This window comes from Panicum hallii, chromosome 8, assembly GCF_002211085.1.
Source record: "Panicum hallii strain FIL2 chromosome 8, PHallii_v3.1, whole genome shotgun sequence".
Classification (NCBI taxonomy): domain Eukaryota; kingdom Viridiplantae; phylum Streptophyta; class Magnoliopsida; order Poales; family Poaceae; genus Panicum; species Panicum hallii.
Genome location: NC_038049.1, coordinates 34,877,438 through 34,897,592, shown reverse-complemented (window position 1 = coordinate 34,897,592; position 20,155 = coordinate 34,877,438). Strand labels below are relative to the sequence as shown.

At 44.4% G+C, this 20,155-nt stretch overlaps 1 protein-coding gene across 1 annotated transcript; it reads right to left on the bottom strand.

Moving 5' to 3' along the window:
• Positions 1-1,554: 1,554 nt before the first annotated feature.
• LOC112903182 lies at positions 1,555-6,364 on the bottom strand. Its single transcript, XM_025972403.1, has 3 exons — positions 6,063-6,364; positions 2,354-4,040; positions 1,555-2,086 (listed from the first exon to the last, which is right to left on the bottom strand). Exons 1-3 carry the CDS (start codon positions 6,353-6,355, stop codon positions 1,568-1,570), a joined length of 2,499 nt encoding a protein of 832 aa, XP_025828188.1. The 5' UTR covers positions 6,356-6,364; the 3' UTR covers positions 1,555-1,567.
• Between the last annotated feature and the right edge of the window lie 13,791 nt (positions 6,365-20,155).

The following is a 20,155-nucleotide window of genomic DNA, read 5'->3' as shown; positions in this document are numbered from 1 at the left end:
GTAAGTAACCTCCAGTAATCCTATATATCTTCCGGAATGTGGAAAAGCTATCTAACTTCCACTTTAAGATCCGTGCACATACATACATCCAACGGTGATGAATCGAGCGGGCCGCTGGCGGGGAATCTCGGGAAGAAAGAAAGGCACTAGCACGGCCCAACCAGACGCAGTAGCGCACCTGAATTGCATAGGCTGCTTGAATTACTTTGTTAACCGGACATTCAAATGACCATTACTACCAAACCATATATCCAATTTAAATGCCGTTTGAACCTAGATGTTGTTGACAATTTATATAATAAAATGAGATCCAATTTGCATATATTATTTATATTTTTAAAAGCCCAACAAATTAGACGTACCATTTCAACATTTTAGTCATACTATTCCAACATTATTACATAAAATGTTGTAGTTTATTTAAAATGTTGAACTTGACTTATACAAATGTTGAATAATCTACTATTTCACATTGGATGCATGCTGCATGCACTATCTTTAGCAAAAATGACAAATTACTAATGGAAAGAAAAAATAGAAAGGAACACCATACATACCTACATACCGTGTGTCATGTGTCTTCATATGTAAAAAAATAGGAGACCGGCCTGCAGCTGCTAATACAATACTTGCTGTGCTGATTTTGGGTGACCGTGGAAGAAGTGGGCCGTGGTGGGCTGTGCGATGCCTAGCTTACACATCTTCCGGAATGTATATAGGATCCCCCATAACCTCTCCTGATAGTGGTGCTGTGCATGAGCTGCACTGCGGGGAGGAAGAAGGAAGAGAGATGTTTGGCTGGGCTGAGTTGGACCATGAGGAAGGGTTGGTTCGAACAGGGTCAGGACTCAATATGGGCCAAGGAAAGGAAATTTGATCTGGAAAGAATTGAGCTCATGAAATGAGTTTATGCAAATAGATTTTAAAAGTAGTTTTGAATTTTTGGGATTTTCTTGTTTGAATTTTCGGGATGTTACATGACTGTGGCCTCTTAGAGCATTTGGTGCCCTTGTAATTCAGTTATATCTTGATAGATGGAAAGCTTCCTTCAATGAGGAATTCAACTGGTTCTGCCTCGTTTAGATTCTTGGTAATGTATTTTGCGTTAGCTTGGGCTCAAAGCTTAGTAACCTTTGCATATTTTAACTCTGTATACAAATACGAAAAGATCATGTAGGGTCCTCCCTTAGTGTTCATAAAAAAAATAATTAGTACACCTTATGGACAAATATTTATATAACCAAATGGTTTATTATGCAGGCAAGTGACATCATATTATTCCAAGTAAACTTGCACAACAGTACAAGGGAAAATATTTTGATCAGCACATGCCTAACATTTTTTTGTAGGTTCACCAAATCATGCAGGCATATAGCCTGATGAACTGATCCTTAGCGTTCACCCTGAACTACTCTGTATCAAATGCAGAGTTTCAGACGATGACAATGGATCAGCCTTCGATAAATAGTACATAACAGTAAACCGAATAGTTTTAACACAAGCAACTGAAAGGCAAACATAAGACTAATTCCATGCTCCCGAAGCACAGCTTATTCTTCTATGCAGTTCAGTAGGTTCTGTTTTTAATGTCTTTCACAATTTCTGCTAAGGTTTGATTCCACACAACCCCCCGTCGATGAATATGACGGAATATCGTCCAGCTATCGACACCTGACATGATGTTGGATGCCTCAATCAGCGAGTCAACAATCCCCTCCTCCCTTATTTGTTGCACTAACTCGGTTTTGCTCTGTATCATCAAATCAACTATCATTGCAGCCCACTTTACGATCTCTATAGGGTAAGCAGTGGTTCCCCTTTTATTCCTGTCTACCAACTCCTTGAGAAGCCCCACATAACAAGATTTGTATGAAACAGAACCAACCACGTCAACTAAATCCTTTGCTGTGATTTGTCGACTACGATGTATTACGCAAATTATGCGCAGCAAGGCTGCCTGCAGTCTCTTAACATAATTCTGCTGATTACACTTTGAATCAGGATGCTTGCTAGAATCAGGATAAACTGGCAGATCACCATTCCCTAATGTTTCTGATTCCATACTGGTCTGAAGTAGATCGAGCACCTGCAGTAGCATAAACATCTTAGTGAATTAATAAACAGATTAGTGGATTTTACTGACGGATAATGCACACAGAGATTAGAATTATTTAACAGAAGTGCACGAGAAGATCATTTTTCAATTGGACAAGAGAAAGGCGATCCATGAACGTTAGAGTACCTGTGTATATTGTATATATTCACCATGGTTTATGCAAAAGCTTTGTACATCTTCACTAATGGAATGCAAAGTATAGAATACAAATATATTCAGAATAGATAGTGTGATTACCTTTTGAAGTACTTCCTTAGGTTCCCTAACAGCGTTGGCGTAAAAACGCTTAAATATATCTGCCGCGATGGCTCTGTATTCTATTTCAGTCTTCGAAAAAATTATATGGTAAAGTTCTATAACAATATCTCCTTTCACCTTCAACATAGCTTCATAATTCTTTTCTTCTGCCGAGACCATAGCGATTGCTTCCCCAGCTTTCACTTGAACCTTCCGTGAGGCAACTGAACCTATTCCCTCGTTTTCCATGTCTTTATAGGAGAGGAAGATGTTCAAAATTACCATAAGGAAGTTCTCCCTTTTGTCAGACTTCGGGCTGGGTTTGTTTTGTTTGTGTTTATCAGAGTTCGAATTGTTAATTATGAATTCTTGAGGCTCCTCGAAATGCTTGAGGAAAACCTGCATGTGAAGGTCTATGGCTAGCATTTGTATCTCAGGGTGACTCCCATAGCCATTGATCCATGATGGTTCCAATTCGAACTTGACTTTTTTACGCACCTCATTTCCAGCCTGTCCACGAACACTTGTGAGCTGGTTCAACACTTTGAAGGACCGTGTCAGTATGTCTATCCACTCAGCCTGCTCATTGACTGGGATGAATGGTTTAGAACAGATCCACGCCAAGATATGCATGATCAGAACATCAGATTTACACATTTCTATGCAATTGTTTGTGTCCAAGGTGAACTTGTGTAGGATAATGAGGCCATGCTCGATCAGTTGGCACTCCTGCCTGCCGTGTGCATCATCAATTTTGATTTGCACGGTGTGATCAGCATCATTTCCCCTTCTGTCTGGTGATGATGAAGAGCGGAATAAGATATGGTTGTTCTCCGATGGATCGAGCAGGGAAGAGACGCTTTCCAGAGTCCCTGGAAACTGAGCAATACTGACGTGGCCAGCAACATGCGCCACGATCTTTGAGGCTAGCAGTCTGATCTCTTGGTAATGTTCGTCTGTCCACGACAGCATCATGATCAGTTTCTGAATCCTTTTCCTGGACGAGCGGATCAGATCTTGCCTGGGAAGCATCTCTCTCTCGATAAAGTAGACCAGAATCCTTTCTCCGCACAGGTAGTCCTTCATGTAGTCTGAATCCAGCAAGCCGGACGCATATGTGATCAGATTCCTTCCTTTGATAGCAGACAGGTCCTTGAGGCACTTGAATTTGGTGTCAATAAGGTACCGGCGGACATATTGTGTGCTCCAGGTGCCGTGAAACCCATACTTCTGGACCACTAGTCTCACTGGCAGCACTTTCCCGACATCAAGGATGAGCCAGAGCAGGTAGAGCACACCCTGACTGAAAGCTAGAGAGTAGAAGATCACCACTGCTGGTTTCAGGTTAGCTTCCTGGCCGTAGTCCTTGCGCCAGAGGCGCACGAACGAGGCCACTATGTTGAACAAGACAAACACCGGGTGAAGTACAACGAGAACCAATGGGATCGGTAACCCTATCTTGATCAGCATCGTGGTTGCATCCTTCATGCCAAGGGATGGAAACCTATTGCAGCAGGCACGAGGTTCCTCATTTGATTCTTCGTAGCTACGCTGTGGTGTGGTAGCTGATTGCTTCTTGTTTCCGCAACATACTTGGTTCAGCATTCGCTTAGCAGTTCCGATGATGGGACGAGACAAAAGTTCAACAAAATATAGGTACTGCTCGTCCGCCACAGCACCGAAGATCCTGCCGTATTACAACCCAGTTAGAGTTCCAGTGACGCACATCGTCATAGGATATGTAGCTTATGTTCGTTAAAAGATAAATAATAAAATGCCTTAAATTTGTTTGATTGTGCCACTTAAGTCGCTATGCTCTTAAATTGCAGATGTGTCTTTTATGTTTATATAGTCTAAAAAATGCAAATCTGAACCCCGGAATCTGGTTTCGGGTGTCATCTACATTCCCTTACTCTCAAATGCAGTGCCATCCACCAATAAAGCAAGCTCGGATCAAATCCTGTGCTTTGAAGCATGCCATTACTTTCATTACCTCGTTTCTCTCAATTTGTCACTACTACCACTGCTCCAGTGCCACCATCACCACCGGTTCAAAATACCCATCACTGCCACCGGTTTTAGGAGGTGTTAGATTTATATTGATGATGATAGGTTGGGGCATCACCGTCGGATCTAGAACCGGCTGCTCTTGTCACAAAACAAAAAAGAAAAAGAAAAAACAGGGCTAGCCCCGCTGGCCGGCTGCCCTCCTCGCTGCGCTGTCGCCCCACTGGCTGTACCGCCGCCATGCTTGCGCGCGGATCCACTGCCGCCCCCACCTGCGAGCCGTGCCGCTGGCCTGCTCGCTGCACCGCTGGCCGTGCCACGGCCTGCTCGCCACGCTATCTGCCCGCTTGCCACACCATTGGCCCACTGCCTGCGCCGCGAGTCGTGTAGATCTAATGGCCGCGCCGCCCCCCGCGAGCCAGGTCATCGGCCCCGCGCGCTACGCCGCTCGCTCGCGCAGCCCCCCTCGTGTGCAGCGCACTGCGCCATGCCGCCCCGAAGCCGTGGCCCCATGTAGCTGCGCCATGCCGCCCCGAAGCCGTGGCCCCATGTAGCTGCGCCATGGCACCGCGGTCCCGCTTGCCGCAGAGAGGAGGGAGGCGGCGGCTAGGGGGAGGGGAGGAGGGGAGCGCCATGGGAAGGAAGGGGAACCGGAGGGGGTGAGGAGGGGAGGGGAGGGGGAGGAGCGGAGCGCCGTGGGAAGGAAGAGGGAAATACATATAGGGTTGGGAAGGCATCACCGTCGGGGCATATTACGAACTGGCGTGATGCCTCGGTATCACTGCCTGGTCGTAATACAACCTGATAGTAATGTCCATTATCACCGTCGGCTCCAAAGGGACCCGGCGGTGATAGTCTATCACAGCCGGTTTGGTTCAAACCGTCGGTGAAATCCTATTTGCAAAGATTAATTCTGTAGTAGTGTACAAAACACAAATATTATTATTGATAGTAACACAGAACTATGTATTATAATTAAAGTTGTAAGACATGACACTTGTTCCGTAAAACCTTGTTATTGAAAATGATTATAATGACACAAAATTGACATTACGTCTAAAAATGTTACAAAGATAGTAGTATATTGTAACACATATTTGGAAGCTGAAAATGCATAAATAAATATTGCATAGTAACACAGTATAATATTGCAGCTTAAGTATTACAAAGAAACTCATACATATAGGTGTCGCTAAAAGTCGATGCTTCACTCGTACATATCTTGTCTACAGCTTTCTAGGGGTAAATACAAAGGTGAACTCTTCATTATAATGAGTAACTACAAGTTACTCAAGCTTCCAAATGCTCATGAATATTCTTTTACACACGGTGAGCTGAAATTCACTTTATTTCACAATAGTTAAATCACCAACTGCAAAAGTTATAAGTTTTACCAATTTGATCGGGATGACACTGCATTTTGAGAGTATAAGGATCTAAGTAACACCCGAAGCCAAATTTAGAGGGTGATCTTCGCGTTTTCAGAATATAGAGAACTAAGTGACGCCATAGGCTAATTAGGTAGCTACATCTACAATTTAAGAGTATATGGATCTAAGCGATATAGTCGAACAAGTTTAAATACTGGCCATACACTTAACTCGAAAAGAACAAAAAGACAACGAAAGATCAAGTATAATCTGTGTCGTGCAAAGAACTGGGCATAGCACGGATAGAGAACCGAAAGCAATTACCAACATACCTGGCTGACTGGGCGAAGCTAATCAACGTGATGAACCAGAAATCCAGCCTTCCCAGCAATGTGACGAAGCCACCAAGGAGGACGACTGTAGACCACGCGAACGCCAAGACGCCCAGGCCTCTGACGGTCATGAGTGCGACTGTCAGCACGAGAACGTAGCGGTTAATGAACCGTTCTGGTAACTCATCGAGCTTCTTCGTGTTGGAAGGGTGGCCATCTTCTCCGCCTCCGGCAGCCAGCCATCCCTGATTCATGGTCATCTTCCGGTGTCGCTCTGCTCCTCCACCATTCATTCTGTATGTTATACTAATAACAATGGAAAAGGTGCAGACCTTTATTTGACCCACTTTCTTTTTCGATTAGACAATGACGAAACTTTGGCAAAAGCAGGTGGGAGTGCGGGAGCCCTTGGTCCTTTAAATTTCCCCACTTGCACGCGGGACCCCGCTGCCCCTACCTTCCGTCGCCAGCCGTCTCTGGAGCCGAACTCTACGCGCCCCTAATTCGCTTCCCCACGTCGCGGGTCCTCTGCTGCACACATCTACGCGATTTTTGGCACATCGGGCATCAAATCCGGCGACCCCCCTCCATCGCCACGTGTGTGACAACCGCCCAATTTAATATCATTTTAAACGAAACTGTCGGTCCTTATCATGAAAATGAGAATTAACTCGCGCTCGCACCAATGATGCGCCATGGGTTAACCCACATCTAAATTATCAAGAACCAACTTAACTTTTCACAGAAAATAATATTAAACCCGGTAGTCCCGGTACGTGCTCCAACATATGCCCAAGATCACGCACATGCACGTACCGTCACAAGCTCATACATCACCAATGATCCACAAGTGCCAAATTTTAATACAAAGTTAAGCCAATAACCATTACAACATTGACATAAGGGGAGGTTACAACTGAATTTTAAGGTTCAAATAAAGGATACAGGCCTCGGGCTCACAATAACATGGAAGAGATAAAAACCATAGAGTTCAATGTTTATCATGATGACCCCAAGTACGATACGCAGCGGAAAATATAACGATAGATAATATTAATGGTGTCTTGCTCAAGGACACCATTGACCATATTGGCCTATTCCTCGCCCGCGCGGGTTCGGCGGGGTAGAAATGGCCAAACACCACTTCCGGCTCACCTGCAACTTAGTATAATAAAGCAACATGAGTACAAAGGTACTCGCAAGACTTACGCGGATAAATAAATCAAGGAATATGTATATGAAGGCTCACAACAAGGCTTTAGGGTTAAGTAAATTAAATAAGCATGAGCTCCCTAATTCCACCATCTAGCCTCCTAGCATTTTAATTAACTTGCCAAACCCACCTCAAATTTTAGTTAATTAGATAACTCCATTTCTAAGTATCAACAAGAGGTAACGTAACATGTAACCAACCATTTGACCAAAACTTCTACGAAGATTCCGTAGGATAAAGAGCTTGCTCATAACCGAGAGCGCGGCAATTCGAATTGATTCATTAACCTTGCAAGGGTGTACAACTTTACCCACACGACACAAGGACCATGCGACTCACCCAACCGATCACGTGGGGTGAGGGGGTACTCGCATCAACCTTTCGCGACAAGTTGTAACCGTTGAACATCACGCCTAGCTTGCGCGGAGAGTTACCTAGGTCTACCGGGGACACCCCTAAGTCTCTCTACAAAGCCCTACGGCCACGCATCTAGGACCGTACATCAACGATTAGAACTAGAGGGTAATCGGTTTATCCACCCCATGAATGGATATGTGGTAGTACGATAAGTGCTTAATTTCCGAGGTCATCCACGGACGATTCTTAATCGGTTCAAGCGGACTAAACCTCCGAGACTCCTTTCTCTAGGCCCTACCTTCCGCTCAAACCTCGAGACCACACTTCCAACTAGACCGATCCAAAACCAACAACCCGTCACCGGACAACGTGTTTAAGATAACAAAATGTGGGTGAAACAAGTGATCCTATTCTAATTTTCCCTACAAGCCATCTACCAACTCTAGGTACGACTAAGCATTTAGATAAATGGGTTGCAACTAGCTACGTGTGCCAAGGGCATGGATATACAAAATCAAGAGAGGACATTGCATGAAAATAGGGCCAATGATGCAATAGATAAATATTAACATAAGCATAGATACCCCAAGTGAAATAACTAAATTTAAGTAAGTTAAGTAGGTCAAGGGATCATGCTTAGCTGCTTGCCTTGGTTCTCTTCTTGTTCAACAACATACTCGGCTCCCGGCTCGGTCTCAACGAACTCGGTTGGCTCAACGGGCGCGTCCTCCGGCATCTCGGTCACTAAAATGCATGAATGTGATGTGTGCATTAGGATGATGCTAATGATATGAAAAGAGTTGGTATGATATGAAATGGAAATGAAGTACCACTCAACACAAGGAGGCACGCAAGCAAAGTACACGAAGCTTGATCAATAATTCAAAATCTAAGCCCGAAGGCGAACTTGCTCACACAACATATAGCAAGAATAAATCATGATTTTATTTCTGCACATAGGGGATCTCAAGAGGAAATCATGAGAGTTGAAATTGCATCAAGAGCATATTTGTGGAATTACTTATGTTATTTCTAAGTTTCAGCTGCTAATCTAAAGTTAAATCTTAAAAGATACTCAAAGCATCTCTAAAAATTCTCAAGGAATTACTGGATCCATAGGACATGATAATCAAAGTAACAGAAGTGGTTTCATCATTTTATCACTTTTCTATCAAAAGTTACACACTTTACGAGCTTGCAGGCAGCAAAATAATAAGTGCATTAAAACCCTATCAAACAGTACAGGAACAATTTTATAAGCTGTACCATGAGATAGAGCATTTCACAAGGAACACAACAATATTTAGTTTGACATTTTTAGGGCCTTAGATAAAAAGCTAAGCAATTATCTCTCTTTATAAAAGAAAATTCATAAATGTATGTACAGGATTTTAACATGTTTGAAAGTAATTTTTATAGGTACATCTATTATAGGGGAGACAACAAAACAAGTTTCACAATTTTTGGAGACCTACAACAATTTCTATGCAATTTACAAGAATCAACATGAAATAACAAAAGGGAAACGAGGCGGCAGCGCTAGATCCACTCGGGCCGGCACCCAACAGGCGCCGACAGGTGGGCCCAGGCGGCCGGGCGCGCGACCCAGGTGAAGTCAAGGCCAGCCGTGGCCTTGACTCGCCACGGGCGCGGCCAGCGCACGCCCGCGGCGCGACCCGCACGCGAACACGCGCGCGCGGCTCGACGCGGCGGCGGCCGACGGCGGCGAAGCGGCAGGGGGGCGCGAACGGAGGTGGGGCACACGCGCACCAGCAGCACAGCACAACGAAACAATCCATTGGTCTGTCGGGTCTCCGCCCGATACAACCATGGTTCAACAGGATCGAAGCAGGTTTACCTCGCACGAAGGCGAGTTTACAATCACAGAACAGCTCATCAACTTTTAATTTATAGATATTCAAACATTATTACAAACCAGGTTCAAACTTCAGTAAAACTTATACAAACTGTGTTTAAACTGACAAGCTGAACAGCTTGTCTAAACTCACAGCGGAAAGAAAAGAACACGCGACTACACACGTCGCAAATGTGGACACCATGCTCAGCCCAAGGCCTGGTGTCACTCAGGAGGGTCGTTGCCAGCCGGGGACGGATCCCACTCCACGGACCAGCCAAAAGAAACAGACGTTGGCTATGCAGGGTTGTCCATGGGATTCTTGAAGGTTATACCTGAAACAGGTATTAGCAAGGCTGAGCATTCTAATACTCAGCAAGACTTACCTGGGTTTGGGTATACTTTAGCCCGTAACTAGACTCATGAAGGCATTGTAAAGGCTCTAGTTGGTTTTCCATTCTAGGTTAGCACCTATACTAAGCAAGCAAGATAGAGATTATCATCCACCAAGATTATTCCATCAACACTTACACTTTTTACTCTATGTGGCAGAAGGAATAAGTAGTCTCAATCTTCATGAGAAGCGGACGATTCTGAATCGAATTCAACCTTGCAAGGTAAACCTAACTCACACGCTTGGAACATCCAATGATTGTTCTGCAGCAACCGTTTGCCTTTCATTCCGGGTCGTGGAACAGGCCACCACAAGCAACTGCAGGACCGTACGCACACCAATTGTGCAGGATATATGTCTGTAGCGCGACTACATGAACCCGTATTCCTGTCTGCCTTGCAGAACATACTCCCACACGTCGGTGCGTGAGAAAAACCAAATTACGAGTGGTGGGAGGTATGTCCACTTGCCGGGCCTATTGGTTACTAGCCTTACCGTTTTACCATATTTCGTGCCATGTGGGTAGTACTTTCAAACGCTTAGTCACCACTACCACACATTTCGACCTTAACCACTTTTAACAAAACAGACAGGGTAAACCTTCAGGTCATGATACAGCACATGACCCTGTCCATCATCCTTATAATGATTGCAGAATTGTAAACAAGCAACTCCTATATCGCGCGAGTGATAGGAACTCACCCGACTTTTACCGGTCCTATTTAGTAGAGCATCTATGCGATAAGGACTCGGGTACAATACATTGGATTCCTAAGATCTTATGCAACTAGGGTTTCATTTCAACTCCTAGACTTAATGCGAGATATATAATATAATAATGAAATTGTAATAAAATGAAATATTGGGATATGCATCGGGGCTTGCCTTCTTGAGTGGGGTTGGGGGCAAGAGTGTCAAAGATTTCCGAACTTTGGTTCAGGGCTTCAGTTAGTTCCTCGACGACTTGTGTTGGGTCTTCAGAAAATCCTTGGTCTTGCTCTAAAACGAACTCGTAATCTCCGTCGTCGAGCGTCGTCGATTCTATATGATATGCAACAACTTAAGTAAGATGAGATTTGAATTTAAGATCTTATGTCATGACAAATTTGCAATCCAACAAAGTCAATACACATGAATTCATGAAATAAAAGGAGTTTAGGCTTGAATTATCATTTATAAATGAGTCATGATTATAGTACTAGATTTATTGCAAACAGAAATTAGAATATTGGAATTTGAATTCAAATTCCAAGTTTAAATTCAAAACTTAGGTGAATAGGATCATAAAGTCTTGAAAAATTTATCTATATACTAGTTATCAACACATTAGATCATGACAAAAAGATCTTAACCAATTAGGTCTAAAGGATATGTTTAATTAACTTTAAAACATTTCAATTTTGAATTGCCCTAAATTCAAAAGAAGTTGAGCTACAAAACAAAGCTAAGTTTGAAACTTTTACACAAGGTTACACATAGCCTATAGAAGTTACATACTAAAAATCATAAGAAACAAAGCTAAGTTGTAGATATTATACACAGAATACCTCTTAATCTTAGATTTAAAATAGATACAAAAGTATTTAGTTTCAAACTAAACTTCATTAATAAAAGTTGTAGGGTTTGAAATCTAGTTTCCAACAAAATAGGTTTGACAATTTTTGGAATTTCCTACAATTTCTTATGAATTTTACAAGACACCAACATGGTTCACATGAAATAATACACCAGTTTACACCGGGGTCCCTGGATTCTTGCACACAAACCCTTAGAACAAAACAAAACATTACACTTATGCCCTTGCCGGCGTTCGATGGCGTCCGGCGTTCCTGTCCCCGGTGTTCTCGCCGGCGGCGAGGTCCGGGGTGGGGATGGGCCGGTGCCACAGGACCTACGGAGGCTACTGATCACAACAGGGGGTGATGTACACGAAGGGTAGCAGCGGAGCACGGTCGGCGACGAGCAATGGCGGCGGCCGCGTCGGGGCGTCGTCGTTCCCGGCGAGGGGTCGGCGAACACGGGGGAACAAGGCATGCACGAGCTCCGGGGAAGTGCGGGGATGCTTTCCCCCAGCTTAAATTGAATAGAGATAGACCAGAGAGGGGTGATCGATCCGGCGGTAATGGCGGTCGGCGTTCTGCGGGTTTGGGTGATGGAGGGCGGAGGAGGAGGGGCTGGATAGCTTCAGGAGGATGATGTGGTGCTGATGGTGCCGTTGATCGGGGTGGGGAGGCCTTGTATCGGTGGGTCGACGGAAGGCCGAGCGGCGGCGGCGCTGGAAGCTCACCGGCACTGTGGGAAAGGATGCCGGGGTGAAAGAAAACTAAATTGCTGAGGCTGAGGAGCACCAGCAGATCACGGCGGAGCTAAGGCTGCACTGGATTGGGGTTCAGGGGGAGTGTGGGCGCCGGTCGACGGTGGTCCAGAGGCATGGCGGAGGTCCGGTGGGCAATGGTGGACGGGGCTGGAAATTGGATGGAAAAGGAACTTGCAACTGCCAGAGTGTGGGCTAGAGGAGATAGAGAAGGCGCTCGGGGTCTAGAAAAGGAGATGATCAGTGCAAGCAGGAGCTGGCGTCGACGGCGCTCGTGGCAGCCGCGGCGGAGCTCGGGCAAGAGCCACACGACATGGAGGACGCGGGGCAGGACAGCACAAGACCGGTAGGGCGGCGGCGAGGCAGTGAGTAGCACGTGGGCGAGGGGAGCGGCGCAGGACTGCACGGCGGTGGCCTGCGCAGCAGCGACGGCGAGGTGCGTTGTACTGGCGGCAGGAAGTTCTTGGGCGGCAGCGGGTGGCGTGGCAAGGTGGGGAGAGCCGGCGCGACGGCGGGAAGCGGCGGGGCAAGGACCGAGGCGACACGTGCACAAGCGCAGAGGGGTGCTGGAGCGGCAGGGGCGGTGCACCTGGCCGGGCAGTGGCGGCGGCGTGCGGCAGAGGAGGAGAGAGGAGGGAGAGAGAGGTAGATGAAGAGGGACCTGGTTGCAAAATTAGAGAAACATAGGGACTCTTCTGTAAAGCATAGATAACTTTTCATCCAGTGCTCAAATGAAGATGGGCCCAAAAGCAATTTTCAAGATCTACAACTTTGCTTTAGGGTTCATCTGCAGAAAAGCAACAGTTTTGAAATTAATATGAAACTTAGCAAAGTTTTCAAACTTTATGTAAATCCTATATAAAAAACTACACTACATCTACATCCTAGGTGTAGTTTTACATACATTTATGATTTAAACACAAGTTTTCATCTTTTGCAAAACAACCCTCATACTTTTGAAATCTACTCCCCATGCTCACCCATTTAGCATGAAAGGACTCTGATTTAAATATAATTATATAAACAATCACTTTTCCTTATCATTAACATTTTTAGATACACTTTTGCTACATTTTGTACATAACAACACACTAAAGATCTAGGGTGTGACCATGCTATTACCTGAGTGTCACAGCCTTCCCCCCTAAAAAGAATCTCGTCCCGAGATTCCGGAACAGAAGAAATTGGATGATCAATTTCGGAGGTTGGCTTGGAAGAAGTCTGGAAAATTATGCTGAAGATAAGATTCAGTTTCCCATATTGCTTCTTCTTCGGTGTGATGGTTCCACTGAATCTTGTACATTCTAATGGTTTCTCTTCTAGTGCTCCTTTCTTTAGTGTCTAGCACTTTAAGGGGGTGTTCTGTATAAGTCAGATCAGGTTCGATTTCGATAGCTTGGGAATCGAGGATCTCAGTAGGAATCTTAACACACTTCCTGAGTTGGGATACATGGAAGATATTATGGATGGCTGCTAGTTGAGAAGGAAGTTGAAGATGGTAAGCTACGGGTCCACAGATTTCAAGGATTTCAAAGGGTCCGATGTATCAAGGAGCAAGTTTCCCTTTTACGCCGAACCTTTGAACACCTCGAGTAGGAGATTTTCGAAGATATACGAAGTCTGTGACTTGAAATTGCAATGGTCTTCTTCGTATATCAGCGTAGCTTTTCTGCCGAGATTGGGCTGCCATGAGATTATCCTGTATAACTTTTACCTTATTCTCTGCTTCAATAACTAGGTCAGGTCCAAAAATTCTACATTCGCCGGTTTGTGACCAACTCAAAGGGGTTCTGCAACGGTGACCGTATAATGCTTCAAATGGGGCTAGCCTGAGACTGCTTTGATAGCTGTTGTTGTATGAAAACTCTGCTAATGATAGACATCTGTCCCAGTTCCTGTTGTATTGAAGGACGCAGGTTCTGAGCATATCTTCCAAAATCTGATTTACCCTTTCAGTCTGTCCATCTGTCTGAGGATGATACGCAGAGCTTCGAATTAACTTAGTTCCAAGAGCATCTTGGAGTTGCTCCCAGAATCGAGCGACGAATTGTGCTCCACGATCGGAAATGATTGTTTTGGGTATGCCATGAAGACAAACAATCTGATCCAAGTAAATCTCGGCATACTTCTTGGCATTATATGTAGTGTGTACAGGAAGGAAATGTGCAGTTTTGGTTAATTGATCAACGATTACCCAAATAGAGTCATGTCGCAGAGAAGTATTAGGCAGACCAACAATAAAATCCATACTGATATCTTCCCATTTCCAAGAGGGAATGGGTAGAGGTTGAAGGATGCCAGCAGTTTTCAGATGACTGGCTTTGACTCTTTGGCAGATATCACATTCTGAAACATACTTGGCGATTTCTCGTTTCATACGAGTCCACCAAAAATTTTGTTTCAGATCTTGGTACATCTTCGTACTGCCAGGGTGCATAGAGAATTTGGACAGGTGGGCCTCGTCCATTATTTGCTTACAGAGCTTATGGTCCTTGGGTACAACAATACGTTCATTGAACCATAAAACTCCTTCTAGATCCATTTGGAAGCATTTATACTTTCCCTCTCCTTGGGTCATCTTCTGTTTAATGATTCCAATTCCCTTACTGCGCTGCTGAGCTAGAACAATGTCATCCTTAAGTGTGGCTTCAACTGAGAGATGGTTCAAGTCACCTTGGGGCACGATTTCTAGATTAAGCTTTCGCATTTCCCAACAAAGAGTTTCGTTGAAAGCTTCAACAGATAAGCAAGAATAATGTGCTTTGCGACTGAGTGCATCTGCAACGATATTGGCCTTGCCTGGATGATAATGTGTTTGCCTCATATTCAAATCTGCTTGGGTAAAGATATATTTGAGGCTTTTGTGGTCGGTGTATATATGACACTTTGCACCCATTAGATGATGTCTCCAAATTTTCAAGGCATGAATGATAGCTGTTAGTTCGAGATCATGAGTAGGATAGTTCTATTCATGAACTTTGAGTGCCCGTGATGCATATGCAATTACTCGATGATTTTGCATGAGTACACAACCAAGTCCAGTTCCTGATGCATCACAATAGATGTCAAAGGGTTTTGACACATCTGGTTGAGCCAAGACTGGAGTAGTAGTAAGATGATATCTGAGAATGTGGAATGCATCATCGCATTTTTGATCCCAAGCGAAGTTAACACCTTTCTTTAGTAGTTCGGTCATAGGCTTGACTATTCTGGAAAAGTCAAGAATGAAACGGTGATAATAGCCCGCTAAACCAAGAAACTACGGATCTGATGGACTATTGTGGGAGGTTTCCAATCCATCACTTCTTGTACCTTGCTGGGGTCAATGGATATACCGTCACCAGAAATGGTATGGCCTAGAATTTTTACTGTATCTAACCAAAACTCACACTTAGAGAATTTGGCGTACAGGTGATGGTCTCTTAATCGCTGAAGGATGACATGAAGATGTTTGGCGTGATCTTTTGGGTTTTTGGAATAGATTAAGATGTCATCACTGAAGACTACAACAAATTTGTCGAGTTCTTGCATGAAGACAGAATTCATGAGGTACATGAAATATGCTGGAGCATTGGTGAGACCAAATGACATGACTAGGTATTCATATAAACCATATCGAGTGGAGAAAGCTGTTTTTGGAATATCACTGGGCTGGATCTTAATTTGATGATAGCCGGAACGGAGATCAATCTTAGAGAATACCTTAGCTCCGGCTAGCTGATCGAAAAGAATATCGATTCGGGATAAGGGATACTTATTTTTGATAGTTACCGCATTGAGAGGACGGTAATCAACACACAGCCTTAAGCTATTATCTTTCTTTTTCACAAACAGGGATGGACAACCCCATGGTGATACACTTGGACGGATGAAACCTTTGTATAAGAGGTCTTGGAGTTGGATTTTCAACTCGGCCAACTCGTTAGGAGGCATACGATAGGATTTCTTAGAGATAGGGCTGTGCCAGGTTGGAGTTCTATGATGAACTCGATATCTCTATCTGGGGGCATTCCAGGCAAATCATCCGGAAAAACATCTGGATATTCACAAACAATAGGGATATCCATTAACTTAATCCCAGATGCAGCATAGGTGCAAGAGTTGAGATACTTTGATTGTGGAAGATAAAGAATGGTAGGCTCGTGTTCAGGTGAATCTATCTCCACAGTTTGAGAAGAGATATCTAAAGACAAATGATGCTGGGTCATCCAATTCATCCCTAAAAGAACATCCATTCCCTTTAGGTCTAACACTAGTAGATCTGTTTTGATTGGGTGGCTACCCAGCTGAATTGGTACCATTCTACAGATTTGATTGGACAAAATCTTACCGCCAGGAGTTGTGATCCTATAGGCTTCATTTATAGAATAGATATCCATGCCTATTTTAGTCCCACAATCCTTACTGATAAAACTATGGGTGGCGCCAGAATCAAAAAGAACAATCACAGGTTGATGGTTAATAGAGAAAGTACCCGTTATTATAGGCGCACCCTCCGGAAGTTCGGAAAGAGTGGTGAGGTTCACCCTTCCTTGGCGGACCTGAACCACTTGCCTCCTGTTCTTGCCCTTGCTAGTTGGACTGGATGTCTATCCTTGGAAAGATTTCCTAGGTTGAGGGCAATCCTTGATGAAATGGGACGGGCTTCCGCAGTTGAAACAACGATAGTTGCTGTTTCCTTGGTTGGCTGGCGGGAAGCTCGGCCTCGGACCTTGTTGTGGTTGCTGCTGATTTTGTGGCGTCGGTGGTCGGTTGAATCGTGCCGGTTGGGGTGGTCTGGCTACCCATCTGCCAGGCAAATTTCCTCGAGGCGAGGCTCGAGGGGCGTTACTCTGGACCAACCGATACCTTGATGGTTGTGTAGTTGCAGGCCCTGTAGGTACCTTCCGTTTCTTTTCTGCTCTATGGGCGGAGATACAATCTTCTTGAGTAATGGCCATGTTGACCAACTCATTAAAATTGTCGGCCCTTTCCAAATTCAATCGTTCTTTAAGTTTGGTATTCAGGCCACGGCGAAAACAGTCTCTTTTGCGGGCATCACTGTCCGCATGGTATTCTGCATATTGGCATAAGTGGTTGAAAACTTGTGTGTATTGCATGACGGTCCGGGTTCCTTGAGTCAGGTTCAGAAATTCATTGAGCTTACGCTCAATGAGCCCTCCAGGTATGTGATGTGCTCGAAACGCAGTCCAAAACTCGTCCCAGGTGACGACATGATCGACAGGTTGCATGGCGTGGAAATGATCCCACCATAGGCGAGCTGTGCCACGGAGCTGCTGGGCTGCAAAGAGCGTCCTGTACTCATCTGAACATGGGGCTGGCAATAAGGCAAACTTGGACTCGATGGTGCGGAGCCATGCGTCGGCATCAAGAGGCTCGTCCGCCTTATGGAACAGTGGAGGCTGAGTACTAAGGAAGTCTTGATAACTGGCCAATGAAGGTTCGTCTCGGCCTCGGGATTGCTGACGAAAGTGGCCCGTCTGAGCCTGTACAAGCTGGTTGAGGAGTTCTGTTTGTCGGGCCATGACCTCGGCCAAATTTGGAGGTGGCGGTTGCGGTTGCTAAGAACCACTAGCCTGATCTGCCCGGAATCCTTCCGGGGTTCCGCGAGTAGCTCCAACCATCTGAAATAAAGGAGATATCCATTATCAACCATATTCTTACTCCAATTTTAGATGATATACAATTACCAAACAGAAATGTAATTCGTATGCTCCATTCAATCAACTTATTCAGATGCAGGAAGATATAGTAGGATGGTAAAACACAAGCTTTGGATTACTATATAAACAATGGTGATCCTTACATCTTACATCAGCACACTTAGACCACTACAAGCCATTGCCTAAGTGCACATGCCACATATACAACAAGTGGCTCTAGCCCTAGATAGACTACACACTGCCTATATCACATTTTTCTACACTAATTACAGCTAGACTATCACTCACTCAACCACAACTAAAAGTCATCAAAGTTGCCCACTGATGACTGACTACCCGAAGAGGAATGATGGGGACTGATGACAGGATCTCCATGCTCAGAATCAATCTCGGAGACTCCCTCAATTTCTTCGGGATCTTCTTCTTCTTCTTCAGGTGCCAGTACTGTAGGAGGCACAGGCTGCTGTTGAAGCTCAATTATGTGCGCATTGGCATCATCAACTTTGAGAATGAGATCATGAATCTGCTCTTGAAGAAATTCAATGATCGTGTTACGTTGGGTGATTGTCGCATCACTCTCATTAATTTGATCTTCTCGATGATGAATAGTCTCATTTTGGGTAGCAATGATTCCATCTTTCTCAATCACCAAAGCTCAAAGTTGATCCACTTGGGTGATATGTCTATCAGCTTCCCTATAGAGACTTTGCGCAGCATTGACCAATTGGCCCATCTCACCTCGCAGTAACAATTGATAATGATACTGCACATTCATAAACCGCATCATACCTCGAAGTGCTTCTTCCGGTGGACCTTCCAGTCTATGACTCTTGGGGACTACCCTGAGATTCCATTCTGGCTCATTAGGATCTGTCGTAGCAAATAAATCAATGGGCTGTCCTGCGAATTCCCTAGGATGCTGATTACAGAAAACATAGATAGCTTCCAATGCTGCTCCTTCAATGGTGTCAACTATTCGATAGCCCATCACTTCAATTTCAATGAGTTGCCATTGGGAACAAAGAGGGTGTTGAGGAATAGTCATTCTGACTCGAGCTCGATAAATGCCCTCTTCCTGATACTCCATTGCATCATATTGTGGAGGATCAGTATAGCCAAACGACCTTAAGGATTCCCAAAGTAAATGAGGAAAACCCTCCCAATGCAGGGCATTTGTGTGGAGATGCCCTGCCGGATCCCAAAAGATGTTAGGAGGGGCTGCCATCTACAACAGAAATGCAAATGGTGAGACTTGTTACCTTGCTGAGAAAGTATAAGCTAAATGGAACGAGATAATCAATTCTGATAACAGCAAGGACTGAAAATCAGATGGAAGCCTAAGGTACTTTAAGATACCCACTTAAAACTACCATCAGAATCCTATCAACCCATTCCAGAGACAAACAACATACCATTCATCCTTAGCAGTATTAAACATACATTACATTCTTTTGGTTAATATCAGATTATGCATGCACGTACTACTCGTCCTCACAACCAAAATAACTACCGAATATGTTCAAACTTAACGTAGTTAATTCCGGTGGGAAAACACATACGACACTCCCTATTAACTAATCGATTAATCCTACTCGTTCTAACCTCTTAATCGTGGTTAGTGTACCTGTAGAAGAACACACACACACACACACATATATATATATATATATATCATGAACCTTTCATGGCAGCACGACATGAAAGCGTCCCCAAACAGCACAGTTCACTATAGAAACAGCATCTGTACCATTACCGCCGTACAGACAATGTTAACATACGTTATCGAAACAACGTATTCACGGGGGTACCGCAAAATGCGGGGGTATGAACAGCGATCGCCATACCCTGCGCCGAACCATATACTCCCAATATGATCAACCTAAGTTGATATATTGGCAGCATCTCAAGTAGGCCACTGCTTGAGAAACAGCGTTCGGTTCGCATCACCGATGGGAAGGCTAACTCCCCAGTTAGCTGAGGATCCTTACCTTCTTACCTCACGATCGTAGATGTCGTTACAAAATGTAAGGTTGAGTTGTACCTGAATTTTAAATTTTGACAGAAAATAGTGCTGCAAGTTAGAACTATCTATACATACATAGATACTAATAGCCACCTGATATTTCCTATATAAGTCCCTAGGGCTTTACGTTCTAGGCATCAACCTTAACGGATCCAACGTACTTTGTAAACTCATTTGTTGACCAGTTTTATCCTGAAAACACATTATAAGAGCTTTTCCAGATGTAAAAGTAAACCTACGGCTCTGATACCAGCTATGGCAGAACCGCCTGAAT

Bases quoted from the DNA above. Each gene is read 5' to 3' on its own strand.
- LOC112903182 (XM_025972403.1), bottom strand. From the start codon at position 6,355: ATGAATGGTGGAGGAGCAGAGCGACACCGGAAGATGACCATGAATCAG. The intron at 4,041-6,062 runs GTATGTTGGTAA...GTAATACGGCAG, and splicing joins AGCTTCGCCCAGTCAGCCAG to GATCTTCGGTGCTGTGGCGG. The intron at 2,087-2,353 runs GTAATCACACTA...ATGCTACTGCAG, and splicing joins CTAAGGAAGTACTTCAAAAG to GTGCTCGATCTACTTCAGAC.